The 26,313-nt window shown below is 38.4% G+C and overlaps 1 protein-coding gene across 8 annotated transcripts in view; it reads left to right on the top strand.

Moving 5' to 3' along the window:
- RALYL (RALY RNA binding protein like) overlaps positions 1 to 26,313 on the top strand; it is a 773,956-nt gene that overhangs the window by 712,219 nt on the left and 35,424 nt on the right. For all 8 annotated transcript variants that reach the window (XM_043483548.1, XM_043483551.1, XM_043483550.1 and 5 more), the window contains one exon: positions 6,992 to 7,105. In XM_043483548.1, coding sequence (XP_043339483.1) covers positions 6,992 to 7,105 — 114 coding nt within the window. The remainder of the gene's footprint in view (positions 1 to 6,991; positions 7,106 to 26,313) is intronic.

Genomic DNA, 26,313 nt, shown 5'->3' with positions numbered 1-26,313 from the left:
GAACAATTGCATAACAACAAGTTGATTTAAAATATTATTCTTAGTAAAAGAAATACTCCTGACTCATGTTATCTGCTACTCTATATAAAAATAACTCATGGTGTTATATCCTCTACAACACATCTTTAACGATGAAGATTATCCATTGAGTACAAAGGTGGAACTGGGAAAGGAGTCTTGCCCAAGTCATGGGTTAGTTTCATATTCCTTCATCACAGTGCTCCTGATGGAGAAAAGGCATATTTCCATTATATATATATATATATATATATATATATATATATATGGGGAGACAGACCTGTCTGTCTCCCCATTAGACAGTCAATCCAAAAGTATTGCCAGGACACACACAAAGCTTTTAATAAAATTTGTTGGTCTATTTGAAGTTGGCATGAAGTGGCCATATCTGTAATACATAAGCATGCCTACAGATTTTCTAATATTTGCTAATTCTGACCGTAGCTCAAATCATCAGCTGCTCATAGCCAAATTCAGGCTTAAACTAAAGGAAGTGGGGAAAATCACTAGGCCAGCCAGATATGACTTAAATCAAATCCCCTATGAATATGCTGTGGAGGTAATGAATAGATTCAAGGGATTAGGTCTAGTAAACAGTGTGCCTGAAGGACTATGGACAGAGGTCGTACTATTGTACAGAAGGCAGTGAACAAAACCATTCTAAAGAAAAAGAAAAACAAGAAGTCAAAGTGGTTATCTGAGGAGGCTTTACAAATAGCTGAAGAAAAAAGAGAAACAAAAAGCAAAGGAAAGGTATATCCAACTGAATTCAGAGTTCCAAAGAATAGCAAGGAGAGACAAGAAGGCCTTCTTCAATGAACAGTGCATAAAACTAGAAGAAAACAATGGAAGGGAAAAGACTAGAGATCGCTTCAGGAAAATTGGAGACATCAAGGGAACATTTCACCCAGAGATGGGCACAAGAAAGGACAGAACTGGTAAAGACCTAGTAGATGCTGAAAAGGTCAAGAAGAGATGGAAAGAATGCACAGAAGAATTGTAAAAAGCAAACAAAAAAGATCTTAATGAACTAGATTACTACAATGGTGTGGTCAGTCACCCAGAGCCAGACATTCTGGAGAGTGAAATCAAGTGGGCCTTAGGAAGCACTGCTGTTAATAAATTCAGTAGGTGTGATGGAATTCCAATAGAGCTATTCAGAACCCTAAAGGATGATGCCATCAAGGTGTTGCATTTAATATGTCAGCAAATCTGGAAGACCCAACAGTGGCCACAGGTCTGGAAAAAGTCAATCCTCATCCCAATTCCCAAGAAGGGTAGTACTAAAGAATGTGCTAACAATCAGACAGTTGCACTCATCTCTCAGGCTAGTAATGTCATGCTTAAAATTTTGCATGCTAAGCTTCAGCATTATGCAAATGAGAACATCCAGATGTCCAGGCTCGGTTTAGAAAAGAAAGAAGAACCAGAGATCAAATTGCCAACATTCATTGGACCATAGTGATAGCTAGGGAATTCCAGAAAAGCATTCACCTCTGTTTCATTGACTATGCTAAAGCCTTTGACTGTGTGGATCATAACAAACTGTGGAAAGCTCTAAAGGAGATGGAAATACCAGACCACCTTACCTGTCTTCTGAGAAACCTATATGCAGGTCAAGAAGCAACAGTTAGAACGCTGTATGGAACAACTGATTGGTTCAAGTTTGAGAAGGAGTACGACAGGGCTGTCTGCTGTCACCGTTTGTTTAACCTATACACTGAGCCCATCATGAAACATGCCGGGCTGGATGAGTTACAAGCTGGAATCAAGATGGGTAGGAGAAACATCAACAACCTCAGATATGCAGATGATACCACTCTAATGGCAGAAAGGGAAGAGGAACAAAAGAACCTCTTGATGAGAGTGAAGGAGGAGAGTGAAAGAGCCGGCTTAAAGCTAAATATTAAGAAAACTAAACTAAAATCATGGCATCTGCCCCCATTACTGCATGGCAAATAGAAGGGGAAAAGGTGGAAGTAGTGACAGATTTCCTCTTCTTGGGCTCCAAAATCACTGTGATGGTGTCTGCGGCCATAAAATCAGAAGACAATTGCTTCTTGGCAGGAAAGCAATAACAAACCTAGACAGTGTGTTGAAAAGCAGAGACATTACTCTACCAACAAAGATTTATATCAAACAACAATTTGTCAAGGCTCTGGTCTTCCCACTGGTCAAGTACGGTTTGACAGCTGGACCGTAAAGAAGGCGGAACACCAAAGGACAGACGCCTTCACACTGTGGTGCTGGATAAGGCTCCTGAGAGTCCCTTGGACGACAAAGAGATCAAACCAGTCAGTCTTAACGGAAATCAACCCTGAATACTTGATGGAAGGACCGGTGCTGAAGCTGAAGCTCTAGTATTTTGATCATCTGATGTGAACAGCCAACTCATTGGAAAAGTCCCTGATGCTGGGAAAGATTGAGCATTGAAGAAGAAGAGGGCGTCAGAGGATGAGATGGCTGGATGGCATCACTGATGCAATGGACATGAACTTGGGCAAACTTTGGGAGATGAGAGGGACAGGGAGGCCTGGCATGCTGCAATCTGTGGGTCAAAAAGAGTCAAAAATGACTGGGCAGCTAAACAACAAGAACAACTGTGTTTAATACACTGAACTAAGTTCTATTAAGAATGCAAAAAGATGAAGGCAGGCAGGAAGGAAGGAACTAGAGGTGGGGACAGAAAGGAGAGAAAGTGGAAGGAAGGAATTGGATGTCCTCTCTTTATTCAAAGAGTTTGGTTGTAGAGAGCCTATGAAGGGTAAGTTCATTAATACACATTGTTTCAGACAACCACCCAAAGTTTCTTCTCTTTGAAATGTTGTGTCATGAGAGATCTGAATAATTTAACCAGAAATCTAAACACTTTTCCATGGATGGCATTTTCTAATTAAGGGGGACAGACTCTAAAGCCCAGGACCTCATGGTAAGCATCAGGAGGCTCATCAGTCAGTGAGGAGAAAGAAAGGGAAAGTGTTAGTTGCCAGTCATGTCTAACTCTTTGCAGCCCCAGGGACTGTAGCCCATCAGGCTCCTCTGTCCATGGGATTCTCCAGGCAAGAATACTGGGATGGGATGTCACTCCCTCCTCCAGGGGATCTTCCTCACCCAGGATGGAACCCAGATCTCCCACATTGCAGGCAGATTCTTTACCGTATGATCTACCAGGGAAGTCCACGGAGCTTATTATAAGAAGAGAAAGAGCTTATTAAACACAGAAAACATGACGCCTCAAATTCTTCAATGCCTAATTAGATCTTCATTCTCAAAAAGCTTACAATTTAATAGGAAAAGTAGATATATAAAGGAAAAACCAACAAGCATATGGTGTCTATCAGTAAATGTGAAATGCTGTTAAATAGATTGCAGATGAGAGATCTACCTTCCAGTGGGCTGAGCTAAGAAGAATTAATAGGGGAGGTAAGACTAAAACTAAGCTCCAAAAAGCAGATAGACATAACAGAGAAAAGAAAAACTCTTTGCTGGAAAAGGTATGTAAATCATGGTAATAATATTTTCTGCTTCTTTCATGTGTTTTGCTTAATGATATTCTGGTCATGATGCTAAGTGCTTTATGTGCATTGTTTCATTAAATTCTCATAACAAGTCTTTAGGGTAGAGGGTAGAAGTTGAAGATAAAGAACCTGAATCTTAGCAATTACAAGTGACTCTCCAATAAACATAGATGCAAATCAGTCTATCTGGTTGCACACACTGTTAGATCAAGCATTAAGTTATTCTGTTCAAATGACGTTGCTTTGATAAACAATGGAATATATACCTGGAAATATACTTTAGAGCAGACCCTGGAGACCAGTTTGAAGAATGGTGCATGTGTTCAGTTCAGTTCAGTTGTTCAGTTGTGTCTGACCCCATGGACTGCAGCACACCAGGCCTCCCTGTCCATCATCAACTCCCGGAGTTTATTCAGACTCATGTCCATTGAGTCGGTGGTGCCATCCACCCATCTCATCCTCTGTTGTCCCCTTCTCCTCCTGCCTTAAGTCTTTCCCAGCATCAGGGTCTTTTCTAATGAGTCGCATCAGGGGAACAAAGTATTGGAGCTTCAGCATCAGTCCTTCAAATGAATATTCAGGACTGATTTCCTTTAGGATGGACTGGTTGGATCTCCTTGCAGTCCAAGGGACTCTCAAGATTCTTCTCCAACACCACAGTTCAAAAAAGTTTGGTGCTCAGCTTTCTTTGTGCTTTTGGTCTTTTTCCTATAGAAATTGGAACATTCTGGAAGTCTTCAATAGGGAGGATTTATGGCTTTTGTATATATGACTTTGCATTCACTATTTAAGAGGCGACATGAACTAAAAGCAGAAACCCAATTAAGAGTTCAATGGAAATGGACAGGAAAAGAAAGATGTAAAAAGAAAAGAAAGGAAAATGGAGAGGGATGCTTTACACCTAAGACTCTCCTCAATTCTGAACTGACCTTAAGTTTTAAAAAAAAATGTCCAACATCTAAGCTGCAAAATTTTAAAAATTTTAGGTTTGGAAATCTATAGTTGTAAAATATACATCTATTTTGGCAGAGTAAGTAAAAACAAACAAGAGCTTAATCCCAGGTTCAGTAGAAACAAGAGCCCCACCTCCCAAAGTAGAACAGGGCAGAAAAGATTACAGAGGAAAGTATATCGGACACAGAGATGGCCTGTCTCAGCAGCATCATGTGGAAGCCAGATACAGCAGCCCAAATCCAGACCCCACCTACAGATAACCCCACAGCCCAGACCCAGACCCCACCTACAGATAACCCCGCTGAAAGGGGAGGCTCCAGGACCACGGGCCAGGTGGGCGGGCAGCCTTCTCCCGAGCAGAGCCCTGAAGGGCATGAAGCCAGCAGCTTTCCCAGTCACTCAAGAGGCAGTCAAGATTGTGTAAGCCCTAATTTGCAGGACTGCAACGAGCATCTGCTGCTCACCATCCCAAGCCTGGGCAGGGCTGTTTGCACAGGGCTGAGGTTTAATTCAGAATTCCCTGGTAGGGACCAGAGAGGAGAAGACAGGTTACATCGTTAGTTTTATCTAAGCTTGAATCACAAGTAATCCCAAATTTTGTAGTAATATCACTGCAATCTTAAAAGACATTCTATTAAGTGGGGTATTAGTGATTTATTAGTTTATGTTTTTTTAAGGAGATAATTAGTCAACCTCATTTCTGGGCTGAGGGGTGACCCCACTTACTAAAAATATACATTCTATTAGTTTCCAGCCACAGTCCCATTTCTCTTGGCTCGACATCTAATGTTTTAAGACAAAATAGTTTCTATCACGTTTGATAGATTTAAGTAAAACTACATGACATGCTTCCGTCAAAGGAAATTAAAATCATTCTTCAAAGCAGAGTCAATTTGCAATTATGACAGATGATGATTTTCAAATTTAGTTGAGATTCAACAATGGCACTTTGATGTCTTGGAAATAATTGATGTAGGAGTAATTCTCTATTTTAAACTGTGTTCTCCTTTCAATCTGGTTCTTCATAATAGAAACTCTCTACAGGGTCACTTATTCTTGCAGTTTTCATTTTGCAAACAACTTTATATAATAAATAAAAATTTGCTTGCTATGGAAAATTTCTTATTTTATAATAGAAAAATTTTTTGTGTGTTTATATTGGAGAAAGTCTGGTGAGCAATTAATGTATATTGATGCATACTTTATCATATAGCTTATATCATATGCCTTAGTTGACAGTTCTGTTTCAAGCAAATATATATTGCATTTAGTTTTTTATTACTTACAAAAATTCATGAAGACTAAAGACTCAAACTAAACACTCAATTTCTTCAGGAATATCCAACCAAGATTATTATAAACTTGAAAGGAAAAGTGAAAGAGATGGATAGTAGGCTAACATCAAGATCCTTACTGCAGATATTGAAGCATAGCTCTCCACTGAGGCATGGGTACCCAAAAACTCACTTAATGAAAGCTCATAGACAAGTATAGCTCTTCTGGAGTTATAGTTTTAAAAATCTTTGATCTTATTACTGAGGGTTCATGACAAACTTTCCAGTGGTTCTCAGAGAAATGAGAAAATAAGAACAGGGCAGTAAATTTTTCATAACCATAAGCATTTTTCTTTCTTTCTTTTTTTTTTTTAGCATTTTTCATTGAAAGGATTGTCCTTAAATAGCGAACTGATCTTTTCTTAAGCCCATCTCTTTATAAAATGATTGTTATTATCATTGATAGTAGATGTTTGTTATTTTTAACATCTTTACCTGGAAAAATTAAAAATAGTCAATCTTGTGTTAATCCCATTTTTAGTTAGATCCACTAAACACCCAAAACCTCGAAGAGGAATCACTACTGTAGAAAATATCAGTGGGAGCTTCAGTGAATATCCTTTCCTTCTAGCCCCAGGGCTTAAAAACAGGCATGTTCAACCCACTGCTGCAATTTTTAATAAAGAAAGTAGCAGAAGTCCAGCAAGTTAGAGAGAGTTCTTTAGCATTAAAGATTTTTCTTTAGAGGATAAATGTTATGCCCTGATTTCAATCAGTCATCAAGGAACTGGATTACAAATATCACGGACTGCTGAAACAGATATTGCAACATAGTTCCTCAAAGTAGTATTAACTTAGCTGTCATGATTTAATCATTTCTCAATCTGAATCCATCAGACAGCACAGACTTATTCTACCATTTGCCGAAACCGAATTCAGTATCATTTAGTTATTGCATAAAACATTTCTAGATCCTTCTGTCCCACTGCATAACCTTCTGACACTGAAAAGGTTCAGTGTCAAATGCTGAGAATCACTGCTTGTAGTTGGCAAAGCCATCCAGTATTCCTGGATCACTGGAAGCAATGAGAAACAGATAAGATTGAAAGGTATCCTGTGGGATGTGACAGAGTGTTGAGGAAATATAGGGTGTCTGAGAGTTACGTTCTAATCGGGTCATGGTGCATTTGACCTTCTATTGCATTCTTTCCCTTCTCCCCTTTCCAGTGAAATCAGATGAGTTACAGACAATCAAGAAAGAATTAACCCAGATCAAAACTAAAATTGACTCCTTGCTAGGGCGCCTGGAGAAGATTGAGAAGCAGCAGAAGGCGGAGGCTGGTAAGTGAAAAAGAGCGGCGGCCGCAGACCTGTTGGAATCGAACCACTCACACCCTGTCAGTCACCAAGACAGAGCAGGTCCAGGCACACTGGCTGAGTCTGACAGCATTTAGCACAGATACACAAACGTTGTCTTTAAACTTAGGACTGCGGTGATGGAATCTGACTTTTTACTTTTCAGAGAAGATGAGTCAGCTTGCCTAAAATTCATATTTTTAAAAGGAGAGGGGAAAGGAAAAGTATTTTGACACTAATAAGTAACAGTTGGATTATATTGAAGGTTTATATCTCAATATCAAGTGACCTTTAAGAAAATTAAATCAATAAATTGAATATTCTATCAGAGCTAAAATTATATTCATATTTAATTAAATTAACTGCAGCAAAATTGAACAGATTTCAGAAGCCATGATTGTAAAGTCCCACTCTTAAATTGCTGCAGCTCCACAAAACTTCAGAACTCAGCTTCAGCCATATGCCTGGCCACCCAAGGCTGTGTCATTTGACTTAATTCTTTAACTTAATGTCCTCTCTTTGAAATATCAGCCCTGACCCTAGTTCCATGCTAATACTCTTTATTTATTTATTCATTTTGAATTGGAGGATAATTGCTTTACAACATTGCGTTCGCTTCTGCCATACATCAACATGGATCACCCAGAGGTACACACGTGTCCTCTCCCTGGGGGACCCCCTCCCACCCCACCCAACTCCGCCCCACCCCTCTAGATAGTTACAGAGTGCCGATTTGAGTTCCCTAGTCCAATACCCTTTTATATGGCAACCGAGAGTTTTAAAACATTTTAAGCAGAACTGGCATAAACTTAGAGATGAGCTAGTGCCTAAATTGCAAATTGCATTCTGCTGGGTCTTTGATGTCTCAGAAGCTCCTTGAAAATGAGCTGAGAGCTGAAAGGAGACGTCGGAGACAGAGGAACTCACGACTCCTCCAAACCCAGCCCTGTTCTCCAAACAGTGTGGCTCTACCTAGGTCTGTTTTATACACTGAAATTCATCATAAGATTTCATTGGCCGAAAGAGCTTCACTTTTCAAAATTAAGCAAGACAATTTTGAAAACTGCTTATCAAATCCAGCTTTCTCATTTTGCAGATGAGAAAAGGAAGGCCCACGGAGGTAAACTGACTTTTCCATGACCACATAAAAGGTTTGTGATAGACCTAGATAGAGTCTCAAAGCCAGGTCTGGTGAGGGAAAGCAGTGCCTCCTCTGATGTATCAGCCTCGGGTTCCGCCCGGGATCTCCCCGCAGTGAGGCTCCCCGGGTAGCAGCCGATGATGCGATCCAGCCTGTTTGTTGCCCGTGTCCCTGGGCAGGGGACCAGCGCTGACCTTCGGGTGGTTAGTGATGCGGGGTGGAAGAATGAAGCTGGTGTTGAGGGGGCGTCGAGCCTAATGGATGAGAGACGTACACTGTGGGTCAAATCCTCACAGGCCACTTAGCCCCCGTTTTCTCGTTTATCAAATGAGGACAGTAATGGCTACCTGACATTGTGAGAAGTGAGTCAAGTAGCAAATGTAAGTTACTTACTAGCCCAGAATAAATGCTGTATAATTGGAGCCATTTAGTGTCCACAGAAATGTAAGCATATATAGGCAAACAAATACTTCCTACGACTTTCACAACACCAGTTTTTTAAATCATAAGCCATGTACCTAGATTCTCACTAACTTTTATTGAGTTAGTGTGGAGGAGAAATGATAGATAAATAATAAACAAAATAAGATCATTTTTATTAAAAACTTCTGTCACATTTTCTATTGAGAAAAGATATGCTGCCTGTACTTCTTAATAGAGAAATTTAGATTTCAGAAAGTTTTTTATCTGCTGTCTGTGGCACTAATCTAAACTGTTGCCGGAACTGAAATATCCTGTGATGTTGCCTAAATCAGTGTTTCCCTTTGAGGAGCTTCTGTGAAATTCGTTATTATGTAAAACAACCCTTACAGCAAAGGACTTTGATAACCAATTTGCACTTCAGTTTAAAGGATTATGGAGAACTCATTTAAATATAAATCACCTCAAAGAGAAAAATGTGATCCTTATTCCATCATATTATAACTTACAGTTTCCTGCAATGAAAAATGCCTTCCACATATCTTCTTAGAAGATCATCTATAAACATGACACTAAAATTCAAAGCTTGCATTTTCTTTTCATGAAAGGCTGTCACCTTATTTTTCTATGTGTTTCAACTTTCCCAGTCACAAGGCAGTTATCTTTAAAATGATAGGCTTAAGCCTTTGATATTTATGTCTTTCCTACTTGAACATGTAGGAAGAAAATGGAATTATTTAATTTGTAATTTCATTCTCTTAGTAATTGTCTCCTGAACAATATTCATATTTGTGGAGTTAAGATGATCACTTTCTAAATTTTCTTTATGAAAAGAAATCAGGGTTGTAGGTATGGTGTCTCTACTACATGATGGAAAGTGGAAAGAAATATTTTAAATCTTTTTAAGTGCCCAATACCTCCTTATTGAATTTAAGGGGATACTCATTTTATTGTTTATTTTATTATAGGCCAGTTATTCAGTAGCTAATATTCACTCTTCACTATTGCTCTTTTTATAGACCTCTCATTTCCAATTTATTCCATCTGATGACAAAAATTTCCAGCTTAGGATAGTAGCAGCAAAGAGATAGAGGGTTACAAGCAGGATAAACCACACAGCATGGAACTCGTCCTGAGTTCCAGTTTCATAAGATCATTTTTTCCTTTTTTGTATGAAGTCCTGAGTGATCAGGAGTAACTGTAGTGAGGTTATAATGTCATCATTTTGGATTTTTTATGCCTTAAATTACTGCTAATAAATGTTTGCATGGTATCCTGTCTCTTCCTTTGAGATATGAACTTCCTCAGAACAAGGTCATGTTTTCACTAACTTTTCTAAATCTTCAAACACTCTGTACTATGTTCTAGGCATGATTTAGCAAGTCATTTAACTTCTCTAGGTCTCAGGCCCCTCAAATGAAAACTAGAGGAAGGGATTATGGCCTCAAACATATATTCTAGCTTTTAAATCATGATTAATATGAATCCACTCTGTAAGTGTTATTTTTTCCTACTTGAATAATTCAAGTAAAATTACTTTGGAATATGGTGACTATGGATTATTAAAAACAACAAATAACACATTGCAGTTTAGCCTCCAATTGTCCTTCGTAGATGATCCTTTTAAAAGAGAGTCATAAACTGACACATACGAAGAGCGCAGTTTATATGTGGTTTACACAGTGATGCAAAATGGCCATAAAAGGTAAAAGGAGTGAGAAGTAGAACTAAAGATGGTATCATACAATGGACAGTGACGTCTTTTAAAAAATCAAATTTCCTGCAAAGACTCTCAGATATGAAAAGGCAATCAAGTATCCTTTACTTCAACTTTATTCTCAGTGGTAGGTGTCATGCGTGACCTGTCAGACTCACTTGGACAATTTCAGTGAAACTAGCTAACCTATCCTACCCATTAGACCTGACCTTTAGAGAGGTCACAGTTCAGTCCTATAGGATAAATTCATCCTGCCAATATGTTTGATAAAAACTATAGAATTTTTTTAAATACAGAAATGTCCATTTAGAGAGGTAACACTTCAGTCCCATAGGTTAAATTCATCCTGCCTATATGTTTCGTATACACAAAAAGGCAAAATGACTGTCTGAAGAGGCCATACACATAGCTGAGAAAAGAAGAGAAACTAAAGACAAAGGAGAAAAGGAAAGATATACCCATTTGAATGCAGAGTTCCAAAGAATAGCAAGAAGAGATAAGAAAGGCTTTCTCAGTGGTCACTGCAAAGAAATAGAGGAAAACAATAGAATGGGAAAGACTATAGATCTCTTCAGGAAAATTATGGACACCAAGGAACATTTTATGCAAAGATGGGCTCAATAAAGGGCAGAAATGGTAGGGACCTAACAGAAGCAGAAGATATTAAGAAGATGTGGCAAGAATACACAGAACTATACAAAAAGACCTTCACGACCCAGATAATCACGACAGTGTGATCACTCACGAGAGCCAGACAACCTGGAGTGCAAAGTTGGGTGGACCTCAGGAAGCATCACTACAAACAAAGCTAGTGGAGGTGATGGAATTCCAGTTGTTATTTCAACCCTAAAAGATGATGCTGTGAAAGTACTACACTTAATATGCCAGCAAATCTGGAAAGCTCAGCAGTGGCCACAGGACTGGGAAAGGTCAATTTTCATTCCAATCCCAAAGAAAGGCAATGCCAAATAGTGTTCAAACTACCACACTGTTGCTCTCATCTCACATGCCAGCAAAGTAATGCTCAAAATTCTCCAAGCCAGCCTTCAACAATATGTGAACTATGAACTTCCAGATGTTCGAGCTGGATTTAGGAAAGGCAGAGGAAGAAGAGATCAAATTACCAACATCTGTTGGATCACAGAAAAAGCAGGAGAGTTCCAGAAAAACATCTATTTCTGTTTCATTGACTGCTCTAAAGCATTTGACTGTGTGAATCACAACAAACTGTGGAAAATTCTTAGAGATAGGAGTACCAGACCAATTTACCTGCTTCCTAAGACATCAGTATGCATGTCAAGAAGCAACAGTTAGACCTGAACATGGAACAGCAAACTGGTTCCAAATTGGGAAAGGAGTACATCAAGACTGCATATTGTCACCCTGCTTATTTAACTTATATGCAGAGTACATCAAGAAATGCTGGGCTGGATGAAACACAAGCTGGAATCAAGATTTCTGGGACAAGTATCAATAAGCTCAGATACATGGCTGACACCACCCTTATGGCAGAAAGTGAAGAGGAGCTAAAGAGCCTCTTGATGAAAGTGAAAGAGGAGAGTGAAAAAGTTGGCTTAAAGCTCAGCATTCAAAAAATTAAGATCATGGAATCCAGTCCCCTCTCTTCATGGGAAATAGATGGAAACAGTGGAAACAGTGACAGACTTTATTTTTTGGGCTCCAAAATCACTGAAGATGGTGACTGCAGCCATGAAATTAAAAGATGCTTACTCCTTGGAAGAAAAGCTGTGACCAACCTAGGCAGTATATTACAAAGCAGAGACATTACTTTGCTGAAAAAGGTCTGTCTAGTCAAAGCTATGTTTTTTCCAGTAGTCATGTATGAATGTGAGACTTGGACCATAAAGAAAGCTGAGCACTAAAGAATTGATGCTTTTGAACTGTGGTGTTGGAGAAGACTCTTGAGAGTCCCTTGGACTGCAAGGAGATCCAACCAGTCCATCAAAGAGGAGATCAGTCCTTGGTGTTCATTGGAAGGACTGATGTGGAGCTGAAACTCCAATACTTTGGCCACCTGATGCAAAGAGCTGACTCATTTGAAAAGACCCTGATGCTGGGAAAGATTGAAGGCAGGAGGAGAAGGGGACGACAGAAGATGAGATGATTGGATGGTATCACCAACTCGATGGATATGAGTTTGAGCAAGCTCTGGAAATTGGTGATGGACAGGGAGGCCTGACGTGCTATAGTCCATGAGGTCACAAAGAGTTGGACATGACTGAGCAACTGAACTGAATATATTTGGCAAAAAATATAGATTTTTAAAAAAAATAATGCCCCCAAATTAGAATATTACAAGCAAATACCACATACTTGTGCATCAGTGCTCCTTATACTGAGCTGAAATGGACTTTGTTTGCATTTGGTTCATGTATCCTTTTATGCCCTCTGAAACCAAGCTGAAATGTCTAATTTCTTGTGAATGTAGTAGCCAATTAAATATACAAAAGAGTTGTAGTATTGTAACCCTCCTAAAACTTCTGAATCAGAAGTCAATATAAGTGGCCATAGATGCTCAACTTAGTTGCATTCAAATTTTGGTCAAAGAATCTTTGAAGCCTTTTCTATTCTCTGGATCATTTTAGTTCAGTCGCCCAGTCGTGTCCAACTCTTTGTGACCCCATGGACTGCAGCACGCCAGGCCTCCCTGTCCATCACCAACTCTCATAGTTTGCTCAAACTCATGTCCATTGAGTCGGTGATGCCATCCACCCATCTCATCCTCTGTCGTCCCCTTCTCCTCCTGCCTTCAATCTTTCCCAGCATCAGGGTCTTTTCAAATGAGTCAGTTCTTCTGTGAGGTGAGCAGAAGTAACGCAGCTTAGATTAGGAGTAGGCCTTCCTACTTGGTAAGATTATCAGGCCACCTGGATACAACCAATTAGCCAATTAGGCACTTAATACTGACCACTGTTTGCCAATTAGGAAATTAGGAACAGGGCGGAGACCCCCAGGAAAGTCCCGCGGGCTCGAAAGTTTTGACCAATGAAATTGCTTTACAAACGTGTAACCAATCCGCTTCTCACCCTATAAATTTGTATAACAGCTTGGGCTCGGGGCTCTCTGACCCCGCACCACTGCGTTGGATGCGGCAGGAGCCCTGACTCGAGTCAGCAATGAACTTCCCTTTTTGCGAGTTGCATTATCTTGGAGGCCTTCTCTCTTCCCGCTCAGGGATTCGGACATCGGGCATAACACTTCACATCAGGTGGCCAAACTATTGGAGTTTCAGCTTCAACATCAGTCCTTCCAATGAATACCCAGGACTGATTTCCTTTAGGATGAACTGGTTGGATCTCCTTGCAGTCCAAGGGACTCTCAAGAGTCTTCTCCAACACCACAGTTCAAAAGCATCAATTCATTGGCTCTCAGCTTTCTTTATGGTCCAACTGTCACATCCATACATGACTATTGGAAAAACCATAGCTTTGACCAGATGGACCTTTGTCGACTCTGGATAAATATCAGTGATTTTTTCAGCTACTTCTCCTGTACTTTAGTTTTGCATCTTGAACCACTGTCATCTGTCTTCTCTGGTCTTTCTATAGTTTATCAACTGCAGACTGTGGTACTCAGAATGGAAGATGTTGCTCCAGATATAATCTGCTCTGCAGCCTATAGTGACTGCTCCTTCTGTTCTGAGAACCTAACAGCTTTCACTTAGACTTTGGATTAGATTGGTATTGTGTCTGGTTACAGATGTTGAACTGCACACGTGAATTAAACTCTGCTCCCTCCCAATACTGCATTAAAATAATGTCTAGGTTTTAAAAATGAAAATTCTTAGACGTAAAAGAGAGTGAGAACAAAATTTTAGAAGCTGGATAGCTGATGGAGAACTCTGCCTGACTTAACACATCCTACAAATGAGTCCAGTTTTAACCACAGAACTTCCGAAAGACTCAGAATCAAAGCTATCATATTCCTATGGAAAACAGGGTATAAATGACTAAAAGTCTGTTAGGAAACAGATTCTTATGTCACCATTCTCAACTCTTTCTGGTCCACTAGAAGTCCTAAGAAGTTTCCTCTAAGAAAGTGAAAATAACAGATTTCAGAGCTAATAGACAACTAAACAAATTTGAAGGCAGTTTTTTAACAGGGAGAAAAGCAGAAGTTTACACAGTTACTATAGAAATTCCAAGAATTCTTTTCCCCTTCAGCTGCCAGACTACTGGTAGGCCACCGGAAGAAGTTTTAATTGGGAATATGAGCAGCTTAAGAAAAAAGATTTAAGGACATTGGCATGGATACAAGCCAGGGAAACAGTATCACCCTGCAGAAACAAGATCCCGTTATTCTTACAAAACCGTCCATCCATATTTTAATACTGTTAATATGAGCAGACAAGGTCGGTAGAAAGCAGTTAACATTAAAAGCAAATACCAAAAAAGAATTAAAAAACTGGAGGAAGTAGATTGTGCAGGAAGAATAAAACTTCAAAATAAAACAGCGAACCACTGATTAATACCCTCAGAGAGAAAGAGAAGATAACACATTTGTGAAATAAGAGCACAAGATTAAAACTCAGTATTTAAAAGGCAGATAAAAGTGCTTTTAGAAATTAGGATATGATAGCACAAATAAATAACACAGAATTGAAAGACAAAACTGAGGAAATTCTCCCAGACTATACAAAAGAAACTACAGATGGAAAATAGGAAGGGAACGGTATGGAAATTACTGGATGAATACCTGAAATGCAGGGTTTCAGAAAGAAAGGGGAGAAGGATCATCCAAAGAAAGTTTTTCAGGGAAAAAGTTAACCAAACTGAAGAACATAGTCAACAAGATTGAAAGGATCCTCTGAGTGCCTGTAACTGATGTACTTCAAAGCAGGAAACAGTGACATTTCAGAACATGGGGCCAAAGATAAGATCCTACAAGCTCCCAGAGAGACATAGAGGAAAGGAGAAAGAAAATGTTTTATATAAAGAAAGAGGAATCAGAATGCCAATGCAGTTTTCAGCAACCACACTAAAAGCTGGAAGGCAAAGAAAACATGCCCTAAAAATTCTGAGAAGAGTATTTGCAGGCTGTATTTCCGTACCTAATTCCCAAAGCAAAGAGTTAAACTCTAAAAGGGAAAAACATGACTTTCCCAAAGCAAGGAATCCGAAGGCAAAGGGCATCCTCAGGATGATGGTGAGGAAGATTCTAGCATATGAGTTACGGAAGAGACCTGGAAAGAATGGAGTCCACATAGACCAGTCCAGAAGTTCTGGGAGAGACTTTTTCAAGAAGATGAAATGGATCCAGTGGCTAATAGATGGGGAAGTGAATTCATTGAGATGAGACTTAACACATGCGGTTGAGGAGCAGGTAAGTTTGCATAAGCATTTCTACAAGTCAAAGAGCCGTAGGGAGATTAACAACACACAAACACTCAAAGGAAGTGGGTGTTTCTTTTACCTCCAAAGAAAGTAAAATGCTGTTTGGAAAAGAAAAAATTACTCATTATATACTAACGGCTTAGCTTCCCAAAGCATTTACATGGTTAAATTTCTGTAAAAACTGAAAATTGATCTAATCTAGTTTACAATATAGCTCTCTAAGGAGATGGGAAGTGGGGACTTAGAGACAGAGAACTGAGTCTCCAGCCTCCCAAGGGTGATGTCAGTAGACAATGAATAAAACTAATCAAGAAGTAGCAATAGAAACATGCTGTTTGGGAAACAAAGCCAAGTTTTTAGCAGATCAGCTATGCAAATGTAAAGCCCTTAAAGAGCTGAGAATTGTGAAGCAAGTCGGACTTGCTATTTTTCTTAACAAATCTTGTGGAAATATTTAACTACAAAAATTGTTTTCAAGAAGCCCAATTTATTGGGAAGGGGGCGGGGAACAAGATTGAGTTGTCTTTAGCAAAAGGATCAGAACTTTCCCAACTACTTCTTGGAGAGATCCTGTGACATCCATCACATAAGTGTCACTGGACATGTGTTAAAAATGACAAGGAAGACTTCACTCAAGACTGCTGTGGTCAGGGTCAAAACTATTGCAATTTCAAAAAAAAAAGGACTATTGCAATAGGGGGTGGAAATTGAACTCAACTCTACTAAAACAAAAGGCAGGAGGGTTTTTAAAGGCAGGAGTGTGATGATGAAGCTGTATTGGAGGATGTCAGTAGGGAGGCTGGTCAATATGTTGACCAGGAGGCCATCTGTATTTGCGGACTGGGTCTGTGGAAGTTAGGCTCCTGCGGGCCCACGGAGACCGGGAGACAGGGGCCGTCCCATCTTTTTCTGATGATTGCATGTCAAAGGGAGGCCTCCAGGGCTTGAGAAGATATGCCAGATTTGTAAAAAGATGTACACCTCAAGGAAGCATAGAAAGAATCCACAGTTGCAAGGATTCTAAAGTAAACACTCTAAGAAAAAGCAAATCAGGACCATAGTTAGAATGAAGGCTGTCAAAGAGCAGTCACGCTGAGGGTAACAGGAAGGTTTTCTTTGTAACGGCACAGTCATCGCCTTTCAGAGCTGACCTCTTTCTCCTCTAAATACACACTTCTTTCCATGTCCAACTTCAGTCACATCACCACGTAATAAATCCTGTCAACCACACTGCCGACCTCAACATCATATTCTGACCCTACTATAACAAGTGTTGCAAAATCTGACCTTTGGCATCTTTTTACTCAACACCTTCTATTTTCTGATTGTTGTTCACTTGCTCAAAGAGTCGTGTCTGACTCTCTGCGACCCCATGGACTGCAGCATGCCAGGCTTCCCTGTTCTTCACCATCTCCCGGAGCTGGCTTAAATCTTGTCTATTGAGTCAGTGATGCCATCCAACCATTCCATCCTCTCTCGTCCCCTTCTCCTCCTGCCTTCAATCTTTCCCAGCATCAGGGTCTTTTCTAATGAGTCAGCTCTTTGCATCAAGTGGCCAAAGTATTGGAGTTTCAGCTTCAGCATCTGTCCTTCCAATGAATATTTGGGACTGATTTCCTTTAGGATGGACTGGTTGGATCTCCTTTCAGTCTAAAGAACTCTCAAGAGTCTTCTCCAACACCACAGTTCAAAAGCATCAATTACTCGGTGCTCAGCTTTCTTTAGATTCCAACTCTCACATCCACATATGACTACTAGAAAAACCATAGCTTTGACTAGATAGAACTTTGTTGACAAAGAAATGTCTCTGCTTTTTAATATGCTGTCTATGCTTGTCGTAGCTTTTCTTCCAAGGAGCAAGCATCTTTTAATTTCATGGCTGCAGTCACCATCTGCAGTGATTTTGGAGCCCAAGAAAATTAAGTCTGTCACTCTTTCTATTGTTTTCCCAGGAATTTTTTTCTGGAATTCTGTTGCTTTTTCTATGATCCAGTGAATGTTGGCAATTTAATCTCTGGTTCCTCTGCCTTTTCTAAATCCAGCTTGAACATCTGGAAGTTCTCAGTTCACATACTGTTGAAGCCTAGCTTGGAGATTTTTTAGCATTACTTTGCTAGCATGTGAAATGAGTGCAATTGTGCAGTAGCTTGAACATTCTTTGGCATTGCTTTTCATTGGGACTAGAATGAAAACTGACCTTGTTCAGTCCTGTGGCCACTGCTGAGTTTTCCAAATTTGCTGGCATATTGAATGCAGCACTTTCACAGCATCATCTTTTAGGATTAGAAATAGCTCAGCTGGAATTCCATCACCTCCACTAGCTTTGTTCATAGTGATGCTTCTTGAGGCCCATTTGACTTTACACTCCAGGATGTCTGGCTCTAGGTGAGTGATCACACCATCATGGTTATCTGAGTATGAAGATCTGTTTTGTATAGTCCTTCCGTGCATTTATACCACCTCTTCTTAATGTCTTCTGCTCCTGTTAAGTCTGTATGGTTTCTGTGCTTTTTCCCAATGGTACTGCTAATACCCAAGCCCACACACGTGCTCTGTTGCCCTTTCCTCATTGTTTGAAGAACTTTTAGCTGTTCTCTCCAATTCTAGTTTGTTTCCGCCCTAATTCATCTTCCATGGGACACATAGATTTATACTGTGAAAACATGCAAGGGCCCAGTCTTGGAAATTAAACAGAGCTAGGTTCACATCCTGCAAGAAACTCATTTCCAGGACTTACTAACTGCAAAAAATTTGGAAAGATCCTTATGTGTAAAATAATATCTGTTCCTTAAAATTAGTGGGCTTTAAACAAACACAGTACCTCAGTAATTTTTTTAATGATTTTATTGAATTTGTGGTTACCTCTACTATCAAGGGTGCTTCTTGTGAATACTATGAGGTCATCTTGTCCCAGAATGTACTGATGTAACTAGTATTTTAATCTAAAAACATTCCCCTTGAATAACTTCCCTAATGCTCATTTATGTCATTATTAGTAATGACAGTCATAAAATGTACATCTTTCTAATTGACATTTACTGAAATAATTGAGTTAAATTCATGTTATATACAGGTGTTGCAGAATTTTTTAAAAATATAGTTTATACTCCAATGCCAAAACAATGGTTTCAGGATACTAGCTGACTCTGATGAGTAATGTGACTGTTTTATGTCAACATCCTTTCCAACCATCTGCTAAGTACAATTCAGCTAGCAATTAGCTAGCAATTAAGCCAGCATTTCAAAAAGCTTAATTGCCAACTCAACCAATTTTCAGAGTTATATTAATGATAATAGCTCTACAGCAAACTGAATTTAATAAAAATGCTTCTAACATAAATCCCAACAATTCTAACTTGTTTTCTAGATCATATACATGTGTTGAAATAGAAATGAGATGTACAGAAAAAGTATTTGAGTGTGAGAATTGAAATTTAGTATCAAATTCTTTCTTTTTAGGGCTTTTTAGAACCTGAGGCCTTTTTTCTTAAACAGAAGTATTTACCTGTCACTTGCACGTCTTTGCCTTTGACAGCCATTGTTTACTTTAAGCAGACTTCTTCATTTTTTTTTTTTTTTTTACTTCTTCATTCTTGAATTTAAAATTATCTGGCTCCTCCCTCCTATACTGTTGGTAGGAATATAAGTTGGTGCAGTCACTGTGGAAAACAATATAGATGTTCCTCAGAAAACTAAAAACAGAATTAACACATGAGCCAGCAATCCCACTCTTAGGCATATATCTGAACAAACCTATAATTCAAAAGATACATGCACCCATATGTTTATAGCCACACTGTTCACAATAGCCAAGATATAGGAACAGCTTGCATGTCCATGGAGAGATGAATGGATAAAAAAGATGTGGTGTATATATATATACACATATATATATATATGATGGAATACTACTCAGCCACAAAAACAACAACATAATGTCATTTGCAGCAACATGGATGCAACTAGAGATTATCGTATTAAGTGAAGTTAAGTCAGAGAATGAAAGATAACAACAGATGGTATCACTTATATGTGGAATCTAAAATATGACACAAAGGAACCTGTCTATGAAACAGACTCAGACACAGATGTAAAGCGCAGACTTGTGCTTGCCAAGGGCACCGGGCCTGGTGGAGGGTGAAGTGGGAGGGTGGGGTTAGCAGATGTCAGCTTTTATATATAGGATGAATTAACAGGCTTCTACCTCACTGTAGAAGCAGTCCCTTAGCCCCAGGAGCTACATTCAATAGCCCATGGTAAACCCTAATAGGAAAGAGTGCTTTTTAAAGAAGACTGTGAGTGTACACACACATTTGTGTGTGTGTGTGAGTGTAACTGAATCACTTTGCTCTACAGCGTAATTAACAGGATTGCAAACCAATTATACTTCAACAAAAGATTTTAAAATTAAAAAAATTTAAAGCTAAAAAACATTGTCTGGTTTCCGATTCAGCACTCACCTGGTGTGTTAAATTAGGTCTTCTTCTTGAGCTATGTTAGCAAACAACCCAGGCTATGAAGTCAGAAAACCTGAGATGAAAATTCCAGCTCATTGTGGCCACCTTACCAAACATCTGTGTGCCTCATTTTCTCCTTCTGGAAAATGAGAAATAAGTCTGCCCTTCAGGATGTCTCAGTGCCTAAGGGTAAAGTGAAAATGAAGTCGCTCAGTCGTGTCTGACTCTTTGCGACCCCATGAACTGTAGCCCACCAGGCTTCTCCATCCATGGGATTTTCCAGGCCAGAATACTGGAGTGGGTTGCCATTCCCTTCTCCAGGAGAGCTTCCCAACCCAGGGATTGAACCCAGGTCTCCTGCATTGCAGCCAGATGCTTTAGTATCTGAGCCACCAGGGAAACCCTAGCACCCACTAACTTGCAGCCAAATAAACTTTTTTTCTGTTGGAATTCATAATTTATATAATATTAGAGATACCTTTTAAGCACAAGCTGTGAACTTTTTGGCTCCTGACATATTCTTTTAAAAAATCTAAAACTAACTCACTTTTCTCCCAAAAGAAATGTTGTCGTCACACTTACTTTGACTTGAAAAGTCAGTGAGGACTCCCAACACCAGTGTTCAAAGGCACCTGCCTCCCTCCTACACCTGAAGTCTTCACAGTTTATTTTTCTCATCAAGACCTGTCAGTATAACCGTGAACAACTTTTCTCTGAGACTCTCTCACACTCCGCAGTTGACTTTGCCTTAGCTGTGCGGGGCTGTTGTGTAGAATGTGGCAAGGAGGTTTCTTTTAGTTCCTTGCTGAATTTATATTTTTGCTACCATGGTGCCAAATTCAAAAATCACTTTGACTCTGTGAAAAGAATTTGACGCCTAAACATTTATTCTCATTTTTTTTAGTTCCATAAAAATTCAGGAATATATTCAACAAATATTTAATTTGCACATAAGGCTCCAAGTTACAAAAATCTATAAAAATGTTTCTGACCCAAAGAAACTTCAGTCGTAGAGATATAAATGCACACATGCATGCACACACATACAATCACAATAAAAGGTAAAAATGATAAGTAGGAAAAAAAATGCAGCTAAAGAGACTGCTATGACATTAAGAATAAACTAAAAAACTAACAACTACTACTAAGCTACTCATTTCTAGTGGAAGTAAAATTAGATAATTATTCAAATAAAACAAGTTACTTTCTTTCTATTTCAGCAATGTAGTAACGATCAAAACTCTTATTGTGAACCAACAGTTTAATAAACAAGATAAGCTTTCATGTGTGCTTTTTTCATGAAACTTATCACCGTTTAGTGATTATAACATTTTCCAGTGATAATGACAACAAATTGTGATGACCACATTACTAAAGCACATATTGATTATATTTCTGTTAAACGCCTATGAATCAATTAAGCCTTTTTTCTCAACTCAGATAATATCTCCCATTCATTTAGCTTTCAAATTAATGAGTGGATGAATGAGAATGTTATGGGTATTTTGCAGTAAGCTATATTAATGCACAACTGCCTTTGAAATAGGTCATCAGAGGAGTTCCAGGTATGTTGCATATTAACACACAAAACAGAGTAACTTAAAACATAGTCTGTCTAAACAGAAATTAAGGGACCATGTCAAAGCCAAAATTGTCTTTGTAATATATAATTCTTAATGATCTGTAGTGATGAATTATTTTGCCATGGACAGTTTATCTGTAGCCATTAAGCAATCAATACAGATTCAACTCAATAATTATTTGGAACCTCTTAAGGTAACATGTTTGTGTGGCCTTTATTTAAAAACATATTCACTTCTTTTTCCTCATTTCAGTACACTGAGACCTTCTGAAAGATGTTATTTTTATGCTTATCTTTCAGAAAAGAAAATTACAATTACTAGAACTAATAATTAGCAAAAGTGTGGATCTCAAATTCTATATTCTCTCTAATACCTTCTCTCTTCTGTGTGTGAGGCATTCAGCGCACATCAAAATATTTTTTGATAACTGACTTGTATTGCATTTTTCACTTTACAAAAGATCAGTATCTTTATTATCCTCTTAGAGTGTGACAATGACCTTTTGAAGCAATAGCTCAAGTTTCAAGGAAGCTTAAACACTAATGAGAAAAGGAGAGGACCACAGGAGAACTATTTGATCCAAGCTTTGGTTAATCAAAGGAGAAGGGATTGTATTCAGCTAAGAAGATCAGGAAAGTCAGCTTGGATTCCAAAGATAACTGAATCATATTGTTATGTAAAGCCAAATGAGAACAACACAGCTCCAAAATCTGGTCCTGCATAGATTCTGTGACCAGAGATTTTCAGGGGTGGGGGTGGGGGGAATATATATATATATATAAACTTCTGATATCAAAAAGTGGGAATTCTTAAAGAACCAATATTCCTGATATCATTAGAGAAGAAATAGAGATACCAGATCAAATGAATTTCCAATAGAATGTGAATTTCAACCAGAAGCCCATTTATGTATGATAACAAAAGAATAAACACAATGATTTAAAATAAGAAAGTTTGGCAGTTGGAAAGATTGTAAGATTGGGAACATTTTTTAATAAAATAATAGTTATCCAATCCCAAACCTTCATTTTCTGTCTTTTTTTTTTTTTTCCTTTTGATCTTAAAATGCCAACACCAGCATTTGAGAGCATTTGAGCAAGCAATGTAGTGACCCAAAGTGGCTAGAAGTAAGGGCATCAAGTGCCAAGTACAAACTTAGGAGAAAGAGTAGAAGATCAGACCAGAGTAGCAAATCCAGGTGCCATCCAAGGGATCAGTGATATAGACGCAGCAGAGCGGAGCGCATGACATGATTAATGCCGGAGGAGTCCAAGCTTTTCATGCTCTCACTAGTCTGCCCGTCATAGCTTGTTTTAAAATTTAAAATATAGTTTATTTTCAATATCATCTTAGTTCCAGGTGTGCAGCAAAATGATTCACACTTTTTTTTCTACTCTTTTCCATTATAGGTTATTGCCAGATATTGAATGTAGTCCTCTGTGCCATGCAGTAAATCCTGGTTGTTTACCTGTTTTAAATGTGACAACTTATGTATGCTAATCCCCCACTCCTGATGTGTCCCTCCCCTCCCTTCCCTTCTGGTGACCACAGGTTTTTCTGTCTGTGAGTTTGTTTCTCTGTTGTATTGGGTTGGACAGAAAGTTCAGGTTTTTCCATAAGGTGTTACTGGAAAACCTGAGCAAACTTTTTGTCTAACCCAATACATAAGTTCCTCTGCACTGTTTTTAGATTCCAAATATAAGTGATATTGTATGGTATTTGTCTTTATCTGACTTGCATCACTTAGTCTGATCATCTCTAGGTCCATCCATGTTGCTTCACGTGGCATTATTTCATTCTTTTTATGGTTGAGTATATTGCATTGTGTGTGTATGTATGTGTGTGTGTGAGACATATCTTCTTCATCCATTCATTTGTTGATGGACACTTAGGCTGCTTTCATATCTTGGTTATTGAAAGTAAGGCTGCTGTGAACATTGGGGTGCATGTGTCATTTCCAGTTAGAGTTTTCATCTTTTCTGGGTATATGTTCAGGAGTGGGGTTACATATGTAATCAGGAGTGGATTATATGGTAAGTCTGTTTTTCGTCACAGTTTTTTCTCAGCAGGTACTTACGAGTCATGTGTGTAGCTTGGTCAGCCTAAGTTAAAGGTCTGGAACTGCAGAAAGCAATGATATGTGAAGAGAGATGAAATGAATAAAACTTCTCAATTTTCAGTAACAGTCAAGTTCACTGTGGTTTTGGTTGTATCTCTTGCCTGATTTACCTTCCTTTTAATCCAGATATTTAGGTTATTTTCTCTACATTAAACTTATTTTTTCTTTAACCTATTTCCCTATTTGGAAATAAAATAATAAATCATTTTCTAGATTTAGGAAAAAAGAAAACCTCTAACAGTAACCACTTTGTAGTGATCATAGGACTTTCTACGTAAAATTTATTTAGATGTCAGAGAAAAGGGGAGAATTTATGCCTCTTGCTTCCATCAGAACATTCAGGTATGCAAATGAGGATAAAATGTATAGCTTTCAAAGCAGAGTTTATATCATTATTTTGCTACATGGAAAAATCTGAAGCTAGCAAATTGACTTAAATATCTATCAAGGAATATATAGTCCGCATCTATACATGTAAAGTAAATGTGAAGAGAAAGTATCAAAGTTTTGTCATTTTAAAATGCCTCTACTAATTATTTTTAGCCTTGGTTGAGTATGTCAGCTCTTTTCTTTTGAACAACCTCAGTTCCACAGGATTTTTCACTGTTATTCTCTGATCTTATCAGGCTTCTTGTTTCAGACTTGTTGATTTCGTTTTTGTTATCTTGACATATTCACAAGGAAGTACATGTAACCCTTTTGTATGTAACAATACACATTTATGTTGTCCTCCACATTCTGCAAAACACTTCCCAAATATAAACTTCGTTAATCTTCCTCATCTACATATTATTTTGAAAGGTTTTCAGCTTAATATGTTTGTATGGCCTGACCAAGTAGCCAGAACAGTCCCAATCCTCTGTGTATAAATCCACTGGTGAGTAACTAAGCTGGAACCATCAGTCTGGCCTCTGCAGCAGGGCCAGGGCACAACGCTTCTGTCTTGTTTTCAACACATAAACTTTATTACTTGGAGATTTAAAATGCAAGAGCTCATTTAGAGGCATCATCACCACTTTTCCAACGGCATTTGCTCACTTCATGCCTTTGTGTCTCATCTTGGTGTTTCTTGAAATATTTAAATCCTCCACCAGCAAAATGATTATGACTCACTGAAGGTTCAGATGATGATTACAATTTTTCAGCCATTAAGTATTTTTTAATTAAGGTATGTACATTGTTTTCTAGACATACTGCTATTGCCCCCTTAATAGACTATAGTGTAAACATAGCTTTTATATGTACTGAAAACCAAAAAATTCATGTGACTCACATTATTTTGATATTTACTTTATTGCAATGGTCGAACTGAACCCACAGTATCTCCTTGACATTACATCTGTATTTCATAAGTAATTATTATTGCAATTTTAAATTATTTATAGAAGATCTCTGCTTATTTGTACATAAAGTTTATCCATTTATTGATTTACATATTTGCAAAGATTTGTGCTGAGTCAAAATGTATATGAAAATGTTTATTTCTTTTTAACTCATATTATGAAAGAGTCCAGGAATGAATATCCCCAAAATATTTTGGCCCTATAAACTATTCTTACTGCTATAAAATATAAGCCCACTCAAAATGTAACATCTTTTAAAACTCAAAGCAAACAATGGAGTAACCATCTGACCAAATAATAATAGTCAAAATGAGTGAGAAGCACCCAGTTTTGGGGATAGTTATGTTCACATGGGAATAAGAGAAGGAAGTACCTAAGAACAATCTCATTTATTCAATACTCAATGCTTCTTGATATTTTCACAAAAGACGCAAACCAGCCACTAGGGAAAATAATTATTTTGTTGTCTGCATAATTCCCACTTAGGCAAATTTCTGTGAATGGAATGTGCACACCCTGGTATTAGAAAGAATTCTATTCATGTAGAATGTAGCTTCATTTGTTGAGCACTTATTATTTGCAAATCACTCTACTAAGCGCTTGGATTCACTACTTGAAGCGGTATCTATCCCGATTGTGTGGGTGAGAAAATGGAGGCACACGGAGGGTTAATCATTTAAGAATCACAAAGCTGGTAAGTGATGAAGCTCGACCTTGAACCCGGCTCTCCAACCCCAGAATTTTAACCATTGCAGTTAATCACATCTACCAACAAAATTTAGAATACAGTACCAAAGGATTGGTCACATGGACATGCTGTCTGACAGCCAACATACCTGCTTTTGCACTTTTTTTCCTAGTGAGTTTTTGTCTTTTTCACTTGGGCTTGAACTTATTGATGAGCTTTCTTCGTCCTCCATCCTTGAGTGAACAAGTTCAATGTTTTATCTGATTTCCCCTTTTTTTGTTGCTGTATTTTCTCCTCAGAGAAAACGTCCTTATCAGAAAGGACTATATACAGCCAGGAAGATTAATCTGTTTAGTAAATCTTTGTTTCTC

The sequence above is a fragment of the Cervus canadensis genome, chromosome 12, assembly GCF_019320065.1.
Source record: "Cervus canadensis isolate Bull #8, Minnesota chromosome 12, ASM1932006v1, whole genome shotgun sequence".
Taxonomy (NCBI): Eukaryota; Metazoa; Chordata; class Mammalia; order Artiodactyla; family Cervidae; genus Cervus; species Cervus canadensis.
This window is presented reverse-complemented; position numbering and strand designations above follow the sequence as displayed.